General features: G+C 37.3%; 1 protein-coding gene across 2 annotated transcripts in view; it reads left to right on the top strand.

Annotated features, from left to right (window-relative positions):
- RNGTT (RNA guanylyltransferase and 5'-phosphatase) overlaps positions 1–22,186 on the top strand; it is a 187,121-nt gene that overhangs the window by 44,767 nt on the left and 120,168 nt on the right. For both annotated transcript variants that reach the window (XM_009887496.1, XM_009887497.1), the window contains exon 9: positions 5,627–5,698. In XM_009887496.1, the coding sequence (XP_009885798.1) occupies positions 5,627–5,698 (72 nt within the window). The remainder of the gene's footprint in view (positions 1–5,626; positions 5,699–22,186) is intronic.

The raw sequence follows: 22,186 nt of genomic DNA, 5'->3' as shown, positions 1-22,186 counted from the left end.
TTGTTGTCAGTATCCTTCTTGAAATGTCATTTCTGTGAATGCTCTTACTGAACACATATTTACATGTGAAGCATGTATAAATTGAATCTGTGAGGATAATTAATGCAAGGGACAATGTACTGTCTCAGGGACAGGGGAACAGATAATGGAATATTTTCCACTACCTCTGCTTCACTAAAAAATTGAGAGCATAATGCAAGAAATGCCATGCTGTCAGCTCAAAAGTGGTTGCACAAGCTGTCATGTCTGGTAGGGGCCTCTGCAGCCAGGCAGCTTCCTAATGACGTATATAATAGCATTCTTAATGACATACATTAGGTTCCATACTGTTTAGATAAAAAGCCTGGTACTATTTTTTTTCCCCTGCTCTTTCTAAGGCTCTTGAGAAAGTAATGGCTTGCCCATGTCCATATGGTGCAGTCCTAGGTGTTCTTCAGGGAAACTGCTGCTCTTGTTTTTGCATTTCAAAACAGATGATTTAGTAAGGGTGGCTAATATGTACATGGTGGAAGACAGGGATGCATATATATTGAGATATGAGCATAAATGTGGCTGTGTGGTGTGGGAGAGGGTGTGTTCTGTTTCCCAGATTTATAGTTCAAGTCTCTTAAGAATAAATGAAGTTCTTTCAGTTACTCAGGACATGAATTATAACTTCACTTATTTTGTTGTTTTGTAAAAGTTATAGTGCATTTCAGTATTTCATTTTATTGACATAAAATTAGATTACTGTGATTTTTTTCAGCCCATTTTTTTTCGTGAAGTGGAAAGCAAAATGACATTAAATGAACAAGTATTGGTTAAGTGAAGTACCTTGAGATGGAACTAAAACTTTTCAATAGATAAATACTTTTCATAGTACAGATATCTGAATTTATTTAAGTATGGTCACTTAAAAAAAAAAAGGCAAGCTGTTGATGGACTATTTCTATTTTCAATTGAAAGTCCTTTCAACAGGTTTGAGAATAAAATTTGCCTATTATTTGAAACATCAGAACAGCTTAACTTTGTAATTGAATATTTGTTTAATGTTGGTGCCAAATGATAATTTCCATGACTGTTCCTTTACTCTGGATATATGTATGATTCCTTTCTTTTTTTTTTTAATCCATAGGAAGAAAAATTTGGCTTTTTTGTGTTAACATATTTTGCTAATTAGTGCTGAAGGGCTGTTGAAGTTAATTCTCTAATTGCAGGTTGAAGTAGTTCATACTTCCTGCCCTTGAAGTAGCTTTCCCTCAGAGAATGAAAGTATAGAATGAGGTCACCCAAATTGCGCTGCTTTACAGTAATCTTAAAAAGCATGAGAAAGGAAAGACAAACAGGTACCAGTGGCACGCAGCAAAACAACTACTTGTGTTAAGAATACAAAAGATTAGGTAATTTCCCCTAACTTTATTTAGAATGACAGCCTATATAAAACTTTCATAAAGGCAATTTCCATTAGTTCAGTGATCTATTAACTTGCTTTAAGGCTTCTGGTGTAAGCCTTTCATGTGGTTGTCTTTGAGAATTTCAAATACATTTACGGTTCACTTCAGGCTGAAATTACTTGCAAAGAGTTCTTCCTATGATCAGTTATGTCCCGGGTGATGAGAGATCTGCAATACTCTGTGCTCATCTCCAGCTCTTCAGTTGTGATTGTTCTCCTGGCATGGAAGAAAGTTTTCCGCAAATCTCATTAAAGCCAATTTGAACATTACCTACAGGTGACTGGTATAATATGATGTGTTCCTTTAGAAGCCAAGTGTTTTGCATCCATACTGCTCTCTGAGGTAATGCATAGATTTTTTTGTTCAAGTGTTTTGGCTGTCATGCCAGAAAACTAATTAGTTATTTTCAGGAACTTTCTTGGCATTCTACTTAGCTTTGGAACAGTTGAGTAGAAAATGCAGAGGCATTCTTAGGCTTGAAATACTTCTTATAATTTTAGTATAATTCTGTATGTATTTTATTTATATATAAAATATTGTTCACGCTTGAAGACTTAGGAGAGCCAAGGACTCCAAAAGTGGAGAGTGAGATTAAGATTGATTTATGCTTTTGTATCAGTACAGACCTCACTTAATTGTAAGCTCTCTCAGAAATGGCATAACTTTTTTGAGTTTGCGGAGGCTGGCACTTTGTGCAAAACAGATTTTTTAAAAAAAAAAAAAAAGCTCTTCATTCCTGAAAGACAGCAGTGGCTAGAATTGTGTTGAAGGTAAATGGATAAAGGAAAGGCAAAGGAAAAGGAACAACAAACAGATGTGTGATTAGGTCTGATTCCATACTCTGTGTCAACAAAAAATACATTTTGCAAGTAAAATGATATCCTTTGCTTTGTGATTAAATTTTGGATTATTTTAATTCTAAGTTGCTGGTTCGATATGTGATTCAAGGAAAAAAGAAAACGTCCGTGAGCTGTCAGTCCAGCATTGTTCTTTTGGTATTTGTCCAGCTAAAATCTCTTAGCACGGTTGCTGTTTCTAATATGCTGTAAGGCTATGCCCTGCAGCACCAGAAGATTAAGAAAAGATTAACACCAGCACAGTTTTGCTATATGACATCGAAGAAACTGGCCACTGGGCCTTGTTCTACAAGCCCACAGGTTAAGTTAATACCTAAACTAGCAGCTAATGGACAAGTGATAAAGATCATACTTACTAGCAGTGGTAACTTTAAAACACACAATAGTGGCTGTAAATCAATATGGGGTCTATAAAAGGAAATGTATGGATGCTGGTGCATCTTGTGGATACTTTTGTGTTCTATTATCATGTCATTTGAATGGTTTTGGGTTTAAGTTTTTAGTTGTCTAAAAACTGACTTAAATATAGCCTTATCAGGTTATTACTCAGATTGGAATGAGTGATGAATGTGATCAGTTTCTCAAATACAACATTTTCCCAGCAGTCTATGAACTTAACTTTGAGGTCTATTCCCTGAGGTATTTTTCAGTTCTTATAATTTCAAGGAAGATTCTGAAATCAGACTGTTAAATAAGGATATGTTAGCATATTTCTGATCTAAATCGTTCTTCTGATCACTTTACAGCTTTTGCCTTATGACAGTTGTATTGGCGTAACTAATGGAGCAGTGAATGTTGTTGTCATGATGGAGATGAGCAGCACAGGAATTTGTCATCTCTACTGCTGGGGCATATTGTGCTGTTGTTTATTTGCTCTGGTAGCTGGGATATCAGTCAGGATGTGAAAAGAGATCAAGAGGCAGGGGAGGAAGAAAAGAAGTGAAGATGTGAGGAAAGAAGTTAGTTTGACCAGTAGTGGAGTGAAAATGTTTAGACATGTCTGAAGTACAGAAAAAGTTTCTTTATAAAATTAATTCTGTGCTAAAACTGAACATTCCAGAGAAGCTTTAAAAATCATTTTTGGTCCTCTTGGCTGTATTTTATAATTCTTCTTAAACTGAATATCCAGAGAGTCAGATTTTGAAAATTAGGCATAAAAACTTGTAATACAAGGCACTGAAACATTTGCAGGGTTTTGCATACAAATGCCGGCTTTGCATCAAAGCTGAGGCTCTGAATATGCATGCTGAGGAAATGAGTACTCAAATGTTAAATATATGTTCAATTAAATGTATTTTAAAAATTTGTTTCACCTGCTAATGTGGTTGAAACTTTAAAGAAATATGGTAACATTCTTTTGTTTCAGTTTTACTTTCTTTTCATGTTACCTGATTACTATCAGGAATTCTGGGTGGGCTTCCCCCCCCCCCCTTTTTTTTCTTTCTTTCTTTTTTTTTTTCCCTGCATTGTATCTTTACACACTCTTCCAAGTTTGAACATAATGCCTTCTTTCTCTCTTAGGGTATACCTACTCCCATCAGTTCTCGCAGTTAGTTGTAAAATTTATTGGCAAAGGTGGCGTTGCAGTGTTGGCATCTGTTGTTCCTTTGATAGCTCACCAGTGTCTTACCTAAATATTGGAAAGTAACAGAACAGCATTTTGTTACATCGCTTCTATGTAGACTTTCTGCAAATGTTATTTGACAGTACCAGTGACTAAATAATTTTTAGAGTTAAAAATAAGATATTGTAGTGTTACAAAGGAATATTTTTCACTAGTTGAATTAATATTTTTTTTTTTAATGATGTGGCAAGATGTGTAAGGTCACTTCAGGTAGTCATTCACAACACCTGTGAATGCTGCATTTGGCTGTGAAAACCCATTCTCCATCTCAGTGTTGTGTTCACAAAAGACAAGATTCCAAAATATTTAGTAGGCAACTTATAGTTCCCAGTGGTTTTTGAGAACAACAGGTTCATGTCTTCCAGTTTAGTTTTAAATGCTTCAAGCTTTATATTTGCTTTAAAACAATTCTGTTGTCACAACTGCTTGCTTATTTTTCAAAGCCAAATGCGGTTAAATACTAGGTACAATTCAAGAAGCTTGGTATGTGTACAGACTGAAAATCAGTCTTACATTGAGACTCTTGTTTGGGTTTACTTTGTAGAAGTTACAGATTCTAAGAGAAGTTAAAAGGTTGTAAAACATAAGAATGCTGCTGACCTAGCAAGAAACAAACTAAACAAAACTAATTTGAGTTGATGTAAGGTTCTATTTTGGAATAATTCTTGAGCTCACAGTTTTGTTTTCATAATGTTATAGTGAAATATTTTCACCTTTTACAGTTGTTTTATCTTGTATGTGTGAATTTGGAATTTTAACTTGATATCGGCAGAAAAAAATCCTGAGCTGATACAACTAACTTATTAGTCAAGAATTGCAGGAGGGGGGACAGGGAGAAGATTGATTGCATTTAGAGAAGTGAATATTGCAAAGTTGTCTCTGAAAAAGATCTACTGATCGGTTGGTTGTTAGCATTTTCAATCATGACTAATTTATATGAAACTATTAGTTTATCAAACTAATAAACTATGTCTAATTCATATCATATGAAACCTGAGTTACAGATGTAAGCACCAGCATGTAAGATGTATATATTTCTGTATGTACCATGAAGTTCAGGAAACACTTTTGTGTGTGGATGTTGATCGTTAGTGGTGTTTCTTCTAGCTGACATACTTTCAAGATGATTTACCAATATATATTGAATGTTAACTGATTTCATGTGATACGTATAGTATCCGTGATATTTCCATTTGAAGGAACCCTACTGTTTAGTCACAATACAACACTCAAGCAAACTGCGGTTGTCAATGCTGCCTATGATGCTGTTAACATGAAAAGATCCAACGTGAGCATAGAAAATGGATGTTAATGCTTGTTCTTTACTTCTTTGCTGTTGTACTCCTTACTGTAGGCGAGATTTCCAAAAGCGCTTGGTTGACTTAGGATCGCAGTTCTTACTGAGGTTTCTAAAAACTCATAATTCACTCAAGAAAGGTAGTGATTTTGAAAGCTGTGGGGAAACTAATGTATAAATGTTGCAGATCAGACTGTGTACAGCTTCCTGGCTTCTTACTGCATGCTTCAAGAGAGACATTTAAGACCATAATAATATTTTTATAATCTTGACCTATTGTAAAAGCGTTTCTATAATAAAGATGTGGCCAGTGATTGATTGTATCATACTTACAGGTATGTGCACTAAGTATAAATGTGTTGACATTCTTCTGTCTTTGTGAAATAAATGTAAATGTTCTCTCTTTTCTTTTAAGGAAATGATCATCGATAAGGTTAATGGACAGGTTGTCCCTCGGTACTTGATATATGACATTATTAAGTTTAACGTAAGTACTTTTGGTTTTATTGCTTTTATCACTAGTTATTGATTCTCATTTCTATTTTAATCTTATTTGTCTAAATAAGAGCTTCAGAGTAAATTTAAACACCAAAAGTGTTTGGGTATTTTGTAGGTCAATAACAAGCAATGTATCAGAATTAAGATTGAAAGCAGCCTTATAATAGACATTGATTTATTTCCACCTGCTCAAGAAAAGATGGCGGTTTGAAACAGTTTGCTAAACACTGTTGGAAAATTTCCTATCTCTAGAGCATATTTGAACTATTTAAGCAGTGAAATTGAGAGGGGATGGAGAAGTTAGCCTGTAACTGGTATAGTTGTTACCAGAGCATCACGGTGCTCCTTGTTAGGCTGTTCCATCAGTTCTTTCTCAAATTTCTCTTTGAAACCAGGCAACTCGTCCTCTGTTAAGTCCTCAGCAGCAAGCTCTCCTGTTTACACTGGCTGTAGGGTAGATATGTAATAAAGAACTAGATTGTGGCTGTTGTGGAAAAGGAGAAGCTTTTGTTGACAGTCTTTGTGGTTACAAGAAAGAGCTGTTAAACAGTGCAGAAAAGGAGAAACTTCTTTTCTTTTAAGCAGCTTTCAAATATGGTAAAGGTTTGAATGTCACCAAAGGGCTCTTGTATGTTATCTTTTATAGTGGGTTTTTTTTTTTTTATCTCTTGGATTTTTTCCCCAAAAGTCACAATATATGTGGAAATTGAAGTTAGTCAGGGTTCTTATGGCAGGGTCTCCTACTGAAGCTTGTTTGAAGACCTAACCTTGACAACATGTTCCACTTGTTACCACTTACTAGGAAATAAATTTTCTAGTGATTTCTCTGTTATGTCTAAGGAAGAGAAAATGTCCTTTGAGAAGGATCAGTTTAACCATATATATCTTTTCAAAACAATATTTAAAATAATTTTTTGAAAACAGAAATTGCATACTGGCTTTGGTTAGGATAGAGTGATCTCAATGATCTTTTCAATAACCTTCCCTGAAGAGTAAGCGTTTGTTTCCTAGATCCTTCCTATGATTAGGAGTTTTTCAGTAAACAAAAATTCCTTACAGACTTCTGAAGAATACAGTTTTCTAAAAAAACCCTCCTGGGTTCTCATTTTTCCTTTACGTTTTCTTGTTCCTCTGCCTGTGATTCTGTGTTTATTTACCTTCACGTCATTCCTTGTCTCTGCTCTCATCTTATGTCTAGCCTGAGTGTACAGGTTCCTTCTTCCCTAAGTTTGGGATATTCATATACTGTAAAATAACACTTTCTGAAAGTCATAATTATTTTAGTGAAACATTTTTTTTTTGGGTGGAATGGGAAAAAACTCATTTGTAGCAAAGTGTGCAGACTTAATGTGAAGAATCCCACTTGGCAAACAAGAAAAATGGTAAGAGGATTTCCAGAGGACTGTTAAGGTTTGGGAAAAGTCTGCTTTTGAGCAGGATTGTAAATGCTTTAAAGCTTGTTTGGGTTTTTGTTTGTTTGTTTATTTGTTTGTTTGTTTTTAAAATGCACTGGGAATGAAAGAGAAGCGTTAGTTACTATATAATACTATTTTAATGTCAAGGACAAATTACAGTAATGTTGTCAGTATGAGTACAAGCAGGGCTTCAGCTGCAAGAAGTTATTATCAGTGGTCCTACTACAAAGACTAAAAATCACAGTGGTTTTAGGTTAATTTTAGAAGCCTAATTACAAAAGTGAGCACCCGAGGATGTTTGGCTTGGCAAGAAGTGATCAACAGAATTTTACCACCAAGAGAGGTAAATGTATTGAAAACTTGTAATTGTCAAGAAAGGATAAGTTCCTTTTTAAGTTGTAAGAGTTAGATTTGTGTAAATTTTCCTAGCAGAGCTTCGAATCAAATAATTACACAAAGCATCAGTCCTGTTTAGAAACAAAACATTCCCCCCAAACAAATAACACCTCCACTCCAAAAAAAAAAAAAAAGCCCCCAAAAGATCTCACCGTCAGTTATATGAGGTGCTCTGGAATTCATCACCACAGAATCACAGAATGGTCAGGGTTGGAAGGGACCTCTGGAGATCATCTAGTCCAACCCCCCTGCCAGAGCAGGGTCACCTACAACAGGTTGCACAGGACGGCATCCAGGCGGGTTTTGAATGTCTCCAGAGCGGGAGACTCCACAACCTCTCTGGGCAGCCTGTTCCAGTGCTCCACTACCCTCAAAGTAAAGAAGTTCCTCCTCATGTTAAGGTGGAACTTCCTGTGTTCAAGTTTCTGCCCATTACCTCTTGTCCTGTCACTGGGCACCACTGAAAAAAGACTGCTCCCATCCCCCTGGCACCCTCCCTTTAAGTATTTGTAAGCATTAATAAGATCTCCCCTCAATCTTCTTTTCTCTAGACTAAAGAGACCCAAGTCCCTCAGCCTCTCCTCGTATCAGAGATGTTCCAATCCCCTATCATCTTTGTAGCCTTTGTCTGCCTCTCCAGCAGATCCCTGTCTTTCTTGAACTCATCTCTCCTTTTGATCTTGAAAGTAGTTGTATCTTCTGAAGGTGAATGGTGGAGTTACTGTACTCACTGTCTGTCATGTGAGTTATAAGGTTTCCAACATGTCCCTTGTCCCCTATCTCATCCTCCACAGTGACTCAGCACACTGCTGTTAGAGATAAGACAAACCCTGTTGATGAACACCTTGCTGAGGCAAACCTCATGTTTTAGTCGGGTCTAGTGAACTACAGATATTTTCAGCTGACCTTATTCTCAAACGCTCAACTTACTTTTCTTGCGTAGCATCCCATACTAGCTAAGCCTTGCAAAGTTTTCTTTGTCAGAATATTCCTTCTGAAATATTGCATTCACAAATTCCCCATGAAGTCTCAAAGACTTATGTGCACTATTAATACTGCTGAGAATTTGTGTGTTAGGATGACCAGTGCAGACATAAAAATACAGAAGTTAGTACTAAAATGAGATAATATATGGTTTTTCAGAATGCACCATGGATTTATAGCAAGATATACGTCAACTTGTGCCTCTCAGAATAACTGTAAATCGTACAGTGAAAGCTGTTAACATATATACAGAAAAATTATGGAATTAAATTTTATATCACAGCAAATTAATATATAATTACAAATGTCCATATGTCCTTTAGTATAATATCACTTTGAACTATTCTCAGTGTATTCTGCCACCACTATCGTCATGCTTCAAAATTGCAGTGTATTCCATTCTTGTATTTATTCTAGTTCTTGGGTTTAGGTGGTTAAATAGTGTTAAAATTAATGTTTGGAAGTGTAGCAGTTGAGACAGAGCAACCTTATCTCTGTTCTGTGCTGTACTTCTCTGGCTTTTAACAAGGGGACATTTAGGACTGAAGACTGATGCCTAAATAAAGCCCAGAATGCTTAGCCTGGCTTCTCTGTGTCTAAGCTAACTGAATACCGTGACCACTGTTGCCTTTTATGAGCAGAAATTGTGAGAAGGCACGTTTATTCTTAAAGCTGTATGCTTAAAGCTTCAGCCTACAAACCAAAGATCCCAAACTATAAATAGTTGTGTTCAATTTTTCCCTTGCAGCCCTGGCATTTAAAAAGTGAAGTGTTTAAGAGACCAATGTCAGTTTGAGATTTAAGAGAAGCAGCAATCTGCTAGTAACAGATCAGCTGGGAGCAAAAGTAACGTTTTTCATTTTCTGTACGATACTATGATTTTGGGAGAACACTGTGGAATCATGGAGCTGAGTGTCTCAGTAAACCACGGGATCTTTCTTCAGACTTAGGATTTCACCTGAGCATGAACCAGAGGAGGTAAGGAAGTCACCTTAAACGAGGATGATGTGTTCATCAGGAGAGGATGGTAACAGAAACTTAATAGTGAGTAGAGGGTATAGAAACAAATGAAAGTAGTAAGGGAAAAAAATGAGAGAAAGTGAGTGGGCAAAGACCTACCTTTTACAAATTTTAATCCACATTGTTATCAGCGAGGCTTATTGTGACTTAGCTTTTCAATTTTGCTGTGGTGCGTCAGGAATAAACCACAGCAGCCTTCTAGAAAGAACCAAAGAAAACTAAGAGAATAGACTCGTTGAAATATATATTGTGTATTTGGCTCTAGATGTCTACACAGAAAAAGTCTTAGGAAGAAGAAAAAATAAAAATTGAATTACAGTGACTGGGAGAGACCTATACTGGAGTTCTTAGGGAAAGCATGGAAATAATCTGTCTTGGCTGTCTCTTTCCATGATAAATTTTGTATTGAATTCTGATCCTGATCACCTATAGCTATTGCAAAAGTCAGTCTTCAGGGACGCTAATGTAACCCTTTGACTTAATTTCTTTTTAATCACTGTTTCTGTGACATCTAGTTTCTAGAAGCTGGTGGTAACACATCCCATTGTGTTAGAAGAGATGCCTGTGTCAGGAAAAACAAATGATTCTTCAGGAGACTAAGAAAGATCTTTTTTGTTGTCGTCTTCAGACTGAATCATGATGCTGATTATTACTAATAGCAACTCAAAATATGACATGGATGTGTCACTGCTTTCATCTCACATGCTGAAATCAAATTCATAGAAAGGAAGATACATGCTAGTGAAATAAGCCTGCCTTTCAACCTCAGCTCTTTGAGGAAATGCAGAGCAATCCCTACTTTTTCTTTTCTGCTTCGCTTCGTTCCTTCTATAAAGAGCAACTCAAGAGTAGATAAAATTATCTCTCAGAGCCCACCCTGAGAGACTGCATACACCTATTCTGATAAATAAAACTGTGCAAGGCGTGGGGTCCTGCTACTGAAACTTTGTCTTCGTTTTAAGTGGTTAAAATGGTCTCCGCCACAGCTTTGGCCCTGGCTGGCTACAGTGCTCTTAAGCAATTCTCAAGAATAGCTTAAAGTTTAACGTTGCTTAGGGACCATTCTTAGCAGGCATTCTGAGAAGTCTTCATTCTCCTTTGGAGAGTGAAAGTATGAACGTGGTCAGACAGCTGGTGGCTTCAGGGATAGAGACAAGGCCTTTGCTGTGTTGGTTCATGAGTGTAGGTGTACCCAGAGTGTCTTATAGTTCACAGACTTGGGGCTTACCTCTCTGAAATTCAGAAAGTGCTGTTTTGTGAAATGTCACGTATTCTGCCACTGATATGCGTTTATGGGCTTAGGGCAGAGGACAAGAATGCTCCATACATTGAAAAAAAGACAGGAAATAAGGTGGAATAAAAAATAGTAGTATATCTTCATATACAGAAGAATTCTGTTGTGGGAAATAAAGGAAGATCCAAGAAATATCAAAACTAGTATGCCACTTCTGCTTTTCTATGAGATGGCGGCACCATTATGGGAAAGATGTCATTATCATGTCAAGTCATGTTTGGCATGTGAAATGTTTTTAGAAGTAGAGATCAATTGTAACACAGTTTATCTTTTCTTACAACCTAGATGGATTTTTTTTTCTAAGAATCTTTTTCTCATTGAAAAATGACAAATTATTTCTCAAAATGCATGTACTTATTTCATAGAATCATGGAATCACAGAATATCAGGTTGGAAGGGACCTCAAGGATCATCTGGTCCAACCTTTCTTGGCAAAAGCACGGTCTAGACGAGATGGCCCAGCACTCTGTTCAGCCAAATCCTAAAAATGTCCAATGTTGGAGAATCCACCACTTTCCTGGGGAGATTATTCCAATGGCTGATTGTTCTCATTGTGAAAAATCTTCCTCTTGTGTTCAATCTGAATCTCCCCAGGAGTGACTTGTACCCATTACCTCTCATCTTTTCCATGCGACTCCTTGTAGAAAGAGAGTCTCCATCTTATTTGTAGCTACCCTTTAAATACACAGCGATAAGGTCTCCCCTTTTCTCAAGGCTGAACAAATCCAATTCTCTCAGCCTTTCCTCCTGTGGCAGGCTTCCCAGTCCTTTGATCATCTTTGTTGCCCTTCTCTGGACCCTCTGCAGCCTTTCCACATCTTTTTTTGTATATTGGGGACCAAAACTGAACACAGTATTCCAGGTGTGGGCTGACAAGCACTAAGTACAGTGAGATAATGACTTCTTTCTCTCTGCTGGTGATGCCCTTCTTGATGCAACCCAGCATCCTGTTGCCTGTCTTTGCCGCACCACCACACTGTTCACTCATATTGAGCTTCTTGTCCCCCAGGACCTCCAGGTCTCTTTCCACAGAGCTGTTCCCCAGCTGGGTAGATCCCAGCCTGTGCTGCACTCCTGGATTATGTTTTCCCAGGTGCAAGACCCTACACTTTTTTTGTTGAACTTCATAAGGTTCTTGTTAGCCCACTCTTCCAGTCTATCCAGGTGTTTCTGCAGGGTGGCTTTCCCTTCCGAAGTGTCCACTTCCCCACTCAGTTTGGTATCATTAGCAGACTTCGTCAGGGTACGCTTGATCTCATCATCCAGGTCACATATGAAGACATTAAACAGTGTTGGGCCCAATATTGATCCCTGGGGTACCCCGCTTGTGACAGGTTGCCAGTTTGAAAAGGAGCTATGTACCACCACGCTCTGAGTGCGGCCTGTCAGCCAGTTTCCCACCCACCACACAGACCACTTGTCTAGACCGTAATGCATTAGTTTCTCTCGGAGGAGGCTGTAGGGAACCGTGTTGAAACCCTTGGAGAAATCCAGGTAGACAGTGTCCCCTGCTCTCCCCACATCAACTGAGCAGGTTGCTTTGTCATAGAAGGCAGTCGAGTTTGTCAAGCACGACTTGCCATTGGTGAATCCGTGCTGGCTTTTCCCAATCACGTGCTTCATTTGACTTGTGATAAGCCCCCAGGAGGACTCATTCCATAACTTTCTCAGGGACTGAAGTAAGGCTGATGGGCCTATAATTTCCTGGATCCTCCTGTAAGTCCTTCTTATAGGTGGGGTTGACATTAGCCTTCTTCCAGTCTTCTGGGATGTCCCCCGATCTCCATGACTTCTCAAAGATTATGGAGACTGGCCCCGCAATGATGTCAGCCATCTCTCTTAACACCCTCAGCTGGATATTGCCAGGGCCCATTGATTTGTAGGAGTCAAGCTCCTGTAGTAGTTGGCTTTTAAAATTGTAATTGTCTACATTTATATCCCTGGTTGTATGTGTGCTTTGCACACATGAAATATGGATTTTTTTGTGTTTCTCTGAACATAAAAAAGGCTAATTCCTTATGGAGTTTAGTCTTAATGAGTACAGAGCTAAACCCCTGCAATGCCTGTTGCTTTTTGGCTTCCTGATTTGTGTGTATGTAGTTGAGATCATTATTATAACAACTGTGACTGCATGGCATTACCTCTTTCACCTGAATAGTGAATAAAGAGTTCAAATTTGGTGGGTAATTCTAGTGTAACAGAGGAAGCTGTCAACAGAATAATTAACAGTCCCGGAAGCAAATACAAGTAAATCCAAATCCCTGTTCATCAGAAACAATCCACAAAAGAATGTCTTCATTTTCCAGTCATCTTTGAGACAGCTCTTCCTGGTAAACCTTGATTTTAGAGGCTTTTTCTCAAATCATATTCGATAGCTGCATATAGCTATGTAGACACTAAACTTAAGCAACTATTTTTTCCTTAGTTAAGTAATAAAAAGTGACACTGGCATAATGTAGGATCTAATTAATGCATTCTTAGCAAAGATGCTGAAAATGAATAGTACTTTCCTTTTTCTTTCTAACCCTGGCCTTTAAATTTTTAAACTCTAGCCAAGTTTTGATGAGACCAGATTGCAATGGTAAGAATAGACTGAATGCTTGAAAAAGAATAATTATTTTAATGTTTAGAAAGGCAATAGAATTTTGATTAAATTTCCTAATACTCTGTGCATTAAATTAAGTCAAGATCAAGATTTCTTTGGTTGTCATTATGCATAACAATGCTGTAGCTATTAGATAAAATATGTCATGGTAAACAGATATGCTGGTCATAAATCCTGCCCATAGCCAACGTGCTCATTGAATTCATGCATGAAAATTCTTTGCTTTAAGTCTTTGTAAAATATTACGTCTGACTTTCCTGTTACAAGCCACATTTTAAAGTGATGTAAAGCTCACAGTACATGCTGTCTTTCATTTATTAGCCTATTAACCTTATCTTAAAAATGTACCATGAAAATTATGAGGGCACAATTCAGAGATGCAAGCATTTAATTGCAGCTTTTCTGTTTACAAATGCCCCTGGCTGCCAGTGACCCTTCTGCTCTTACTTTTAATTCTGAGGTTATTTCTCAAATGGTACCATCTCAAAATAGAGATTTAAAATGCTTTTGTAACTAATCAGGGAGTGTAGGGATAGGACGAGGGGTAATGGTTTTGAACTGGAAGAGGGTAGATTTAGAGTAGATACTAGGAAGAAACTCATTACTCTGAGGGTGGTGGGACACTGGAACAGGTTGCCTAGAAAAGCTGTGGATACCCTATTGCCGGATGTGTCCGAGGCCAGATTGGATGCGGCTTTGAGCACCTTGGTCTGGTGGAAGGTGTCCCTGCCCACGGCAGGGGGGCTGGAACTAGATGGTCTTTAAGGTACCTCCCAACCCAAACTCTGCTATGAATCTGTGATTCTAATAGTGCCCTGGAAAATGAGGGTGCTGTGTGTTTTTACTCTTACACCCTTTCTATTACTTCCGCTGCTTTTTGGTGAGATGTACCAAATAAGTGCCCAACTGTTTGTAACAGTGCTTTTACTGTGTGTTAGGTTCTCAAAAGCTGTATATATCACTTCATTCTATCACAGCTAAGAGGTGTCAGTTACATGAAATACAGAACATCTACTCAATTGTGTCATGCTTTGTTTTCTGGTGTCACACAGGGAGAGATGCATTAAGAGTGCTTGTAGCCGCGCTGCTCTGGCACCTTAATTCCAGAGCCTCTCCTCTACTTCCAAATCCCTTGTTTGAATTTGTGAGGTTACACAGCTGCTAGGGGCATTGCTTTCTCCTCCTGCTCCCATTTTTATAATGCGGTTTACTGAGAGCAGGGACAACTTGGCCAGCCAGGTAATATGTGTTAGTGTTCTTTAGGCTATATGAATAGAGTAGCATTACAGAATAGGGAAGGCAACAAACGGTGGCCTTGGAGAGCTTGTAGGATGGAGAATCAACACAGTAAGGAAGTGATGCGGCAGAAGCTTTTGGGTCTGTGGAGATGGATGGACAGAAATTCATCTTAGATAGTTGTCTTTTTCGAAGTCTTTCCTGCCTTATTCCCCTTCCCTGTTGATCGTCTTTTATTCATCATTGAAAACCTGACTTGTATGTCTGAGCAGTAAATTTTGCAAATCTCTTTACCTATTCTGTAAACTTCCAAATGGATAATTTGTGTTTTCTTCCCTGTCGCTCCTTGTGCTTGAGTAAAGTGCATATGCAACTGAAAACTAGCATTTTTATGCTTTTTTGCATCTCTCTTTTCAAAACTCTCTTTTGCTAGGATGCCTACAAAAAGTAAATTACTGCTGAAGAGTTATAACTAGTACATGCTGACCAGAATATCTTTGGTGTTTTTGTGTTCTTAATTTTATATTTTTTTAATCTAATAAGCTGTTGTTCTCAGGGAGCATTCTTTAGCGTTGTAATTAGTTTGAAGGTTGACTGTTTACTTGCTGGTTAGATTGTGTGAAAAATACATCTGATTTCTTCCTTTCCCTTGCATCTCTGAGTTAGATACTCCTCTTCCCAACCCAGGGGGCACTATGGGTTGCGGTGAATGTGGTTTGTTTTCCACATTTGCCACAATAAAGAATGCTTAATGGAATATTATATAAAAGCAAAGGGAGTGTATTAAATTTTGCCATGTCTTGTTTTATTCCTGAAAGGTAAGTGTTTCCATACCTTAACATGAAGCATGTCTCATGAGAACCTTTTTGAATGGCAGATTATCACTAGTATAATTGTCAGGGGAGGAGGCACAAAGTATTGCTCCTGGGAGAGAGATACGGGGACAAGAGCAGCTTTAGAAGTTGCTATGATATTAAATCCTTTATATTTTTCAGGTGTTCGAGTTCTGTAGGTTTTACTCTTGATTACTGTGATGTGACGCTTTTTCAGCAAACCATGAAACTTGCTACAAAAACTACAAAGCAAGATCTGAAAGTTTAAGTAGCATTGTAAATGAAAATAACTCTGAAGTATTTCAAACTTTATACAATTCAGAGAATAAAGTCCACAAACAATTTTTTTGTTCTTAGGAGGTCTCTTTAAAGAGCTTTTCTCAGTACTTTTACTAAAGTTTTCTGCCTCTCGCATTTTTAGCCTTAAAGAACCTCATGTTTTATTTGCAATATTTTTTTATCTTCTTGTGCTAGGAACTGAAACATACGATTAAATAGAAAAACTGTCTTCTGCAGCTTGCAGTCTATAACAGTCACTCCTGTAGGAACTGCCAAGTGGACTTAAACCCAACTTCTGTCTCAGGCAGATATTCAAATCTGACACTGATCACAACTGAAGTGGAAGGTGTGAAAAACTTTACAGTGGGGCAGCTTTTCCAGTTGCATTATCATGTCCAATTTCCTAAGTACTGGGAATGAAGTCTAGCACAGGGCTTTTTTTGTCCAGTGTATTTCAAAACAGGAAAAACTATAGGCAAAATAAAGGACTGTTGGGGGAGGGGGGGGTATCATACAGAAGCAGTGTGTGTTCAAATGTTTTCATGTCTTATTTCACTAACTTAGTTTTCATTCCTCCTTTTCTACAATCAATCTAGTTGTAGTATTTCATATTTTCAGCTTTCTGTCTCTTGCCTTCCCATCATTTTCCCTTTTCTAGGGAAAGTTTGAAAGAGAACTACAGAAAAAAAAATCAAAATTAATCAGAAGAATGTACCAAATCTAAAATAACTGTATAATTCAGGATATGTTTTATGAAGGTGAAACCAGGACCTCTCTAATATTTTCCTTTCCATGGCTAATATGTTTGAATAACCTGAGTAACTTATAGTCTAGGAGAGAATGTGAAGGCCATATTTTCATCCTTTATAGAATATTTATCTTACTTGAAATATGAAGAAACAGCAGTTTTCTTTTGAAATGAGTATAATAGTAATTAATCAGTATTTTGTACTCATAAGCTAACCATGCTCATGATGAACTAAATATGTCAAAGACAGGTTGTGTACTGAAGTTATAGATCTTTTACAAATCTTCAGGAATATAAAATCTTATTACAAGCAGATCCTTAAGTTTTAGATCTATTACTGTTTCAGCAAGGTAGGGGGTTCCCTTTCTAAGATAGCGTTTGTGAATCAGTGCTGATTGTTGCTACTTTTCTTTTCTCTTTTCTATTTTTTAGGAGACTTTATACTTATTGTAATAGGCAGTCTTATTTTAAATACTGTGAAGCGATTTGTATTCTAAAAAAGTCAGTGCCACAATCTTTTCAAGTATGAAATGCCCTGAATAATGTCTTTAAGACATAGGAATTTTCCCACGGTTCTCTAATTCACTGGAGTGATAATTCTTCATCATAAAGACAGCCCTGTAAAAACCCAGCAATAACTATTCTTATGAAGAGTCTCTGTGAATGGCTTGTGGAAAGGAAGAGAGTGTGAGGAGAGTAGAAGCAGAAAGTGAAAATATTGACTGGACCATCTAGTATCTATTGCAATTAAGGTCAGTATGCCTCTATACTATGTATAACAACAGCACTAGGAAAAATAATTGGCAAAACCAGAAGCAGTAAGGGCCTGTGTTCTGTATTTTACTTTGCAGATAGCCTAAATTCAGTGCAAAATAAATTATTTAAATTTATAGTCCCCTGGGAGAACCACGCGCAATCTTTTTGTGTGTAAATATCTGATGCTGATGATGGCAAATCTATTTTACAGTTATGGGTTATTAGAATTATGACTTTTACTTCTGTAATTAAAAATGGGAAGTTCATCTACTCCTCAGATGACTTGAGGGGAGGCAGCCAGTCTAGACAGAACATAATTCCTTTTGGTTTTAATCATTTACATCCCAGTAAAATCCCCTTATTGAGTTCTGGTTTTGAAGGCTCAGAAGGATTTATAAGGATTATAAAGATCCTAAATGAAGCCACTGTACATGCAATCAAACAATGAACTGGACTGAGTTGTCTGTGCTCCCAAAATAGCAGGTACGAAGCTTTTGGCGCCTAACTGGAGCTTTGTTTTCCAAAGAGAGGGCTTAGGTGTTCATCCATGGTAGATGCCCGTTTCCATAAATCTGCCTCTTTATTGCACAACGTCAATGGTGAGAATCATAATTCAGTCACTTCAATTGATTGTAAATATTCTGACTTATATAGGTCACCTTTACGTGGTGAAGCAAACTTACCATGCACTTGTACTTGTAAGGCTTTCTGGTTTTTTATCTTGAATTTGTATTGTTTTGAGCAATCCAAGGAGGAGAAGAGTGAGGAAGGGAGCAATGTTTGTAGTACAGTCTACTTTTTCTGTTTTGATCTTATCTGTTTAGTCACAGTTTTGACAGTCCTGCTGTTTTGTTGAAGTTATGTTTGCTAATAAAAAAAAAGTGTGGAGCTATATTTGTATGTTCTGTTAGGCCTTGATGTTTATGCATGGGCTACAATCTTCTTTCCTTTGCTGATTCCTACATAGTTGAATTTATTCTCAGTGATTTTTTTTTAAAGGAAATGCAAATAATTTAATACATGTCTTAAGTAATCTTTTTAATATGTCTGATTCCTCAAACCGTTTTTGTTCTGTGGTAAATCAAAGCAATGTTCCATTGTATAAGCTGACAACATATAAATAGTAATTATGTTCCTGGAGCACATTGGTTGAATTGTTACAATTGAAACAATATTTCACACGCTGTACCTCATTGATGCCAAGATAAATTTTAGAAACCATTTTGAAACTGCTAAATTCCTTGCCATTACCGGATCTGTTTTGAATATTTGAGTGATAAAAGTTAGAAAAACCAAATTTTGAAAGGTATTTTCAGATTATAATGGTTGTCTTGCCTTTTAGAAATGAAAAATGTGAGCATAATTCTACAAAATTTTTCATTTCTCTAATACTTCTAATTCTGTTTTAAAAAGAAAACTTACTGGAAATGAAAAAAAACCACCTTTTAAGTGATAAGTATATAGTAATAATCTTATTTCGAGATTGTTTTTATATAAAAGCTATGTGTATAAAAAAAAATAATAGCAGCATCTATAAAACCAGAGTCAGAAGAAATACGTTCCAGACCATTAATATAAAATGCAAAATATTAGACTGCATGGTCTTCAGAAGATGGGAGAACTAATAATGGGCTTTCGTTGGAAATGCAGATGTCAGCTGTGGGTGCCTTGAATTGTCACTAATAATGTTAAACACAGGGTAGAATATCAGCCTGCGCTTATTCTTTATTCTTGTCTCAAAATCATTAAAGCTAAGACAGTTGTGACATATGTTCCGCTATGGCTCAATAAGTGAAGACGTGCGTGGAACGTATATGTGTGTATGTGCTGAATTATTCATGTCTAAGTTACTGCTCTGGGGAAGCAAGTGGAGCGCGCTTTGCTGGCAGGTAGACTTCGAACCATATCTCATGAAGGAAGGTAATAAATAATCTCAGTTTATGCTGGCCCAAGCCAGTTATCAGCTGTGTACAGAGGCCCAGGCCTTATTTTTCTTTTTACTATAGCTGCATTGGGAAAAAGCCAGATAAATATCAAATTCTAAGAGAAAGTGCTTTTATGGGATTTAGCACCTGCATACCCTTTTTTGTTATCTGTACTGCATCCATCTAGGTAAAGGACTTTCCATCTAAGTCTCACTGCATTTACTGAGCTGTAGCCACGAAGTCAACCTTGGAGGCAAGGGAAGGGTGACTTAAACCTGGAGGGTGATGGTACCTCCTCAAGGGTACCTTTCTCCTTGTGGAGAAAGAGGGGACTGATACAGGGTGTGCAGCAGAAATTCCATTACACCTGTCTCAGTGATTCCTGCCGTCTTCCTGTACTTAGTGACCTGGGATTTGAATTACTCACCAGCCCTTGTAGCCATATCAGCATGAGGTTGTGCCATCAATACGGAGATCTCTGAACTGGGTGGAGGGCAGGAGCTACAGCCTGATGATTGACCAAATTCAGTCTGTCAGCACCTATCTGGAGGAATGTTATTGGAACTGTGATTTTTTTTTCTCCTTTGTTTTTATTTTTAGCTCCTTTCAGCAAATAAATTGCCTTCCACCAACCCCCTCAAGACAATGGATATTAAATGAGCTGCAGACCCTGTTTTTTAGGTTTTTTAAAAAGTGTATTTCTTTTATGGTACACTAGGTTCTCTTGTGACTAAATTGTGTATGGGTTCTGTTGGGAAGTTGACTTGAAATATTGTAAGTTTAAATTTAGAAATGTTCAGTCCAGGGTGGATTTCAAAGCTCTGTAGAGATTTTATGTTTTGAGGATGTGTGGGGAATTGTATTTAAAATCAAAACAATGTTTTAAAGTGCCACATCTATTGCAAGCTCACTTCATGCTGTGACCTCTTAGTGCAATGCACAAAGTGTCAACAGGTGACGGCGATTCAGCTGCCCGAGGAAGAGCTGTTGATTCAACAGATGACTACTCTCTTGAGCCTTGTCTAAATGAAATTTTGCTTCAGGATACATTTTAATTACTATGAGGGGGAAGTGTAACATTCTAGCATAGATAGGAAACACATGCTAGTTGTTAATTTTGGTTTGTCCTTTGCTAACAAACTTATTTTAGGTTAAAAATGTCTAGAACAGAAATTACCATCTAATGCACTCCAGTAACTATGCTGTTAGGCAGTGGTGACCCTCATCCTTCTCAGACAAGTAAAAACTTGCATATTGAAATAAAATATCAAACAGCTAAATGCTTAAATTAATAAAACATCTATATTGCCTAAAATGTATTGGTATTTATTTAGATTGTACACGCATCCATGTCTTGGTTTTGGACAACTTTTAAATGTGTGGTTTATATACTAAATAATCTCTTCCTGTTTTTGTCAAGGTTTGTGAATTATTTATAACAGCCTACGTTATCCTCCTACTTATTTGCTAGAAGTTAGGATTTTACCACTTGAAGGTTTTGGATCTGTCTGGGATAAATGCATTGTATTTTAGCAATATCTTTTGTAATTACAGCAGTGTCTTAATCACAAAGAAAAAGTCCTCTTCCTCCAATATTGCTTTTATTCAGTATGTCCTTGACTTAAATTCAATGTTATATTAATTTTCTTATTGCTAATGTCCTGTGCTTTTGAGAGAATTAAATATTCCTTAACTTCTGAGTTCACTTGGTTGGTGAAGAAGTTGCTCAGCAGCATTATCTGTGTTTTCTCATCTCGTATAATTTTATTTCAACCTAGCTTTGACCTTTATATGATAGAACCTAGTGGTAATAGCCTTCTGCATAACAGGCTTTGAAATAAAAATATATGATTGGCAGAGCTGCAGGAAATAATTAGTTCCAAGTAGATGTGAGAAGTGAAAGAATTATTTAAAGAAAAAGAAAGTGATTCAGCTGGTTTATGGTGCATACGAAGTCGTCTCAGATTTTAATTTAACTATTAAGGGAATGAAATAAATTTAAGTGGCTAAGTAAAAACATTTTTGAATGAATCACTGTAAAGAAGCTCTCTAAATAACTTTACTGCTTATTGTAAGCTCAAATATTTGAAACATTAATTAGTTCATTTGCTCTTTCAGACCTACTCATAAAATGTGTCTGAGTGGAAAAGCTACTCTAGGAAAGACAGCATGTGCACTAGATCTTGCTGAAACTTACCTAGAGAACAATATGGTGTTCTTTGAAATAAAAAACTATGTGTGTACACATTTCCCAGGAGAAAATTCTTCAACCAGTTCTTCAGTCAGTTATTACAGAGGTCAAGATGTGTTTTCTGTGTTTTAATTAGATATACAAACCAGGACAAGCTCAATCACTCTACAGATGAGTTCTCAAGTATGCTGTACATGAGGGGGGAAAGAAAGAAAGAAAGATTCTCCAGAATTTTAATATACGGCCCTTAAAAATCTGTAGATCATACAGCCGTGTTCTGCAATGAACGAATAAAGAGTGAGCCACTTTCTTGCCCCTCGGATTTTCCCATACTCTAATTTTCCATTCATTTGAATGGCTCTCTACTAATAACACCTCCATATATGAAAGGAAAGCAATGATGAAGGCAAAGTTAACAGCCATATATATAAGCTTTCTTCTTCTTCACAAGCATGGATCAATGTGCATAGATTAGGAGACATTTCACCCATGTTGTCATTTGCTTTGAATGTCCTTTTGAATGTCCTTCACCCCCTGAAATGATCTCCAGAAGGAAATGCAAGAACTGGTTACCCAGGACAGAGACAGAGCTGAGGTCCTCAGTGACTTTTTTGCCTCAGTCTTCACTGGCAAGGACTGCAGCCGCACTGCCCATGACGCAGAATGTGAAGGTGAGGATTGGGAAAATGGAGAACTGCCCACTGTAGCTGAAGATCAAGTGCAAGACCACCTGAGGAACCTGAAGGTGCACAAGTCCATGGGACCTGATGAGATACATCTGCGGGTCCTGAGGGA

This window comes from Charadrius vociferus, unplaced genomic scaffold, assembly GCF_000708025.1.
Source record: "Charadrius vociferus isolate BGI_N301 unplaced genomic scaffold, ASM70802v2 scaffold185, whole genome shotgun sequence".
NCBI classification, from domain to species: Eukaryota; Metazoa; Chordata; class Aves; order Charadriiformes; family Charadriidae; genus Charadrius; species Charadrius vociferus.
This window is presented reverse-complemented; position numbering and strand designations above follow the sequence as displayed.